Raw genomic sequence first — 3,691 nt, 5'->3', positions numbered from 1 at the left:
TTCTGTGAGTCAACATATTGACCATTTAAGAAAGGTGTTCCTTACTATGAGGAAGAAAGGTTTAAAAATGAATTCGTTGAAATGTGCTTTTGGGGTATCGGCTGGAAATTTCTTGGGATTTGTTGTTCATAAAAAAGGAATAGCTATTGATAAGAATAAAGCAGATGCAATATTAGCATTGTCTACACCCAAATCGAAGAAGGAAGTGCAATCATTTTTGGGTAAAGTAAATTATCTTCGAAGGTTCATCTCGAATCTTTCAAATCAAACTAGGGTATTTGTGCCTTTAGTGAAATTAAAAAATGGTTCAAAATTCGAATGGACCACAGAACATCAATCGACATTTGATACAATCAAGGCATATTTGTCAAGAGCCCCGATTATGGCGAATGTTCGTCCATCTGAGCCTTTAAAATTATATATTGCAGCATCTGAAAATACTATTGGATGTATGTTAGCCCAGGTGATGAGAATGGGCATGAGCGAGCAGTTTACTACCTTAGTCGAGTATTAACTGACATCGAAACAAGGTATTCTCCAATCGAGAAATTGTGTTTGTCTTTATATCATGCATGTATGAAATTAAAATGTTATATGGTGGCTAAGTCAGTGAAAGTTATAGCACAAACTGACTTAATTAAGTATATGTTAAGTTTCCCTATGTTAAGGGGATGATTGGGGAAATGGATGCTAGCATTGACGGAATTTGATTTACAGTATGTTCCAGCCAAGACTGTGAAAGGACATGTCATTGCAGATTTTCTTGTGGATAATTCAAAAGATCTGAATGACCAGGGGGCAAATATAGTTGAAGTAGAAAGCAGTTATTGGAAATTGTATTTTGATGGATCCAAGCATAAATATGGTGCAGGAGTTGGGATTCTCATTATCTCACCAGAGGGTATTCCATCAGAATTCTTGTTTGAATTAAAGTATCCTTGTTCGAATAATGTAGCCGAATATGAGGCTTTAATTTTGGGTCTTGAAATTTTAATCAGCAAAGGAGCTTTAGAGGTTCAAATTTTAGGTGATTCACAGTTAGTCTTAAAGAAGTTATCAAAAGAATTTAAGTGTAATAATGAGACATTACAGAAATATTTAGTAACTGCTTGGGAATTATTAACGTCTTTTCGAAAGATTTTCTTGGTGCATATCCCTAGAATTCATAATGAAATTGCTAATGAGTTAGCTCAAATTGCTTCGAGGTATCGGGTTGGTCCGGAGACTCTCAGGAAATTATCTGGTATCCATCAAATTTTAGTACCAGCCAATGAAAGAGAGGTTTTGTGTATGGATGAATGGGAGGATTCTGATTGGAGGAAGCCTATTGCTCTTTATTTAAAGGATTCCAATGTTGCAATTGATAGAAAGATAAAACTACGGGTAATGAATTTTGTTTTATTAGCTGATGAACTGTATAAAAAAGGAATTGATGGGAGTTTGTTAAGATGCTTAAATCGAGATGATCCGAACATTGCCTTGGGTGAAGTCTATAATAGAATATGTGGTGCCCATCAGGCAGGAAAGAAGATGAGATGGGTATTGTATCGAAGTCATGTATATTGGCCATCCATGATAAAAGATTGTATTGACTATGCGAAGGCATGTCTGGAATGCCAAAGACATGGTTCGATTCAACAAGTTCCAGTATCTGAATTACATTCGATAATAAAGCCATGGCCATTTAGAGGTTGGGCTTTAGATTTAATTGGATTAATTCATCTTCCTTCGTCTAAGCAACATAAGTTTATCCTAGTAGCGATTGATTATTTTACAAAATGGGTTGAGGCGATTCCTTTGATCGAAGTAAGTCAAAGTGAGATAATAGATTTTATTGAGGAACATATTATTCATCGATTTGGAATTTCTCAAACGTTAAGTACTGATCAAGGAACATGTTTACTGGTCAGCAGGTGAAAGGTTTTGCAGCTTCAAGAAATATCAATATGATTACTTCGACTCCCTATTATGCATAGGCTAATGGGCAGGTAGAAGCAGCAAATAAAATTTTGATAAGTTTGATTTAAAAGCATATTGGAAATAAGTCTCGAACATGTCATGAAACCTTGAGCCAAGTGTTATGGGCTTATCGAAATTCACCAAGGGGTTTGATAGGTACTTCACCATTTAAGCTAGTGTATGGTCATGATGCAATACTACCATTAGAAATTAATTTGAATACTTTGAGAGTATCGAGACAGAATGATTTGCCAGTTGATGATTATTGGAATGCAATGTTCGATGAGTTGAATGAATTGGATTCAGAACGAATTCTGGCACTTGATAATATGATTCGACAAAAGAAAAGTATTGCTCGAAGTTATAATCGTCGAATTAAGGAGAAGTCTTTTAATACAGGTGAATTGGTTTTGAAAGTTATTCTGCCGATGGAAAAGAAATCGAGATTTTTGGGTAAATGGTCCCATAATTGGGAAGGCCCTTTTCAAGTGATAGGGACGTTTTCTGGAAATGCATATCAGATTAAAAATATCGAGTCAGGCAAAGTGATTAACTCGATTAATGGGAAATATTTGAAACTTTTCTATTGTTGGCAAACATAAAAGGTCAATATATATAAAGTTTAGAAAAGATGAAAGTCATTACAAAAATAAAATTAGAAATGAAAAAGAATTCAAGGTGCCACTAGTTTTGCCAAATCGGAGCGTAGTTTTGCCCTTTTGTTTTCCAGAATTGAGAGCACTTCAATTTGTTTGAACTTGTCAGCTTGGATTTTCTCAAGTTGCTTCTCATATTCTCCCTGCTTGGTATCAATTGAGATAAGTTCCTGAATAAGGAGATGTTGATCTTGTTGGGCTATTGCTAGAGGTTTGGCTATGGTGGCTCGACTTTGTAGTATGGTGGCAAGCTGTTCTTGGATCTGAATTAATTCTGCTTCGAGTCTTGCTTCTTCTTGATCATGAAAAGCTTGAACAGAAATAGCATGAGAGATCCTTAGATCAAATTCCTCACGAGAAGCTTGAATTGGTTGAGTGGTTGCAAGACAGTTTTCTATATTAGATTTGGCTGTGGCTTCTTCATTTTTAATTTCTTAGAGTTGAAATTGAGATTCGACGCTTTTGTTGAGAAGTTGTTTGAATTCTTGAATTGAGGCAGAATGTGGTGTGTTAGTTGGAAGTTCAAAAGAAGAATTCAGCAGATCAGCCAAGAGTTTGTGGAGAATTCGATCATTAACCCATGTGGTAGGTGGATGATCCAAGAGTTTGATGAGTGATCGAAGTTGTTCTGGAGCATCAGGATCTAATTTGATTAAAGGCCTTGGTGTAACAGGTTTTGAGATCGCTAGCATAGGCACGGGAATTTTATTTTCTTGGATAACTTTATTTAAGATTGAAATCAAGTTATCCAAGGAAGCACTTGTAGGGGTGGCAGAAGCACTTGCTGTTCCAGGCCTTGGTCCGGGAGGAGTTTGAAGATTAGCCTGGGGTGAAGGTCTAGGTTGTAACTCGGGAGGAGTTTCTAAAACCTTTGATCGAGAGGAATCTGAATTGGTGGTGTCAGTAACCTTAGAAGCAGAATCGGAGTCTGGGATCACTAGGTTTCTATGGAGAATGCAGCCTGGTTGTTTGGAAAAATTGACTCAAGTATGTGTGTTTCTTCTGAAGAGTGTTACAAAGGATTTGTTGTTGGATCAATCACCTGTGTTGTGTGGAAGGAAGGTGGATGAGTGGCA

At 36.5% G+C, this 3,691-nt stretch overlaps 1 protein-coding gene across 1 annotated transcript; it reads left to right on the top strand.

Annotated features, from left to right (window-relative positions):
• The first annotated feature begins 687 nt into the window (after nucleotides 1-687).
• On the top strand, nucleotides 688-2,561 carry LOC140182299 (uncharacterized). The gene is made up of 2 exons (XM_072228458.1): nucleotides 688-1,905; nucleotides 2,046-2,561. Exons 1-2 carry the CDS (start codon nucleotides 688-690, stop codon nucleotides 2,559-2,561), a joined length of 1,734 nt encoding a protein of 577 aa, XP_072084559.1.
• Nucleotides 2,562-3,691: the final 1,130 nt, after the last annotated feature.

This window comes from Arachis hypogaea, chromosome 19 (assembly GCF_003086295.3).
Source record: "Arachis hypogaea cultivar Tifrunner chromosome 19, arahy.Tifrunner.gnm2.J5K5, whole genome shotgun sequence".
Lineage (NCBI taxonomy): Eukaryota > Viridiplantae > Streptophyta > Magnoliopsida > Fabales > Fabaceae > Arachis > Arachis hypogaea.
Note: the sequence above shows the minus strand (reverse complement) of the source record. Positions and strands in the feature narration are given on the sequence as shown.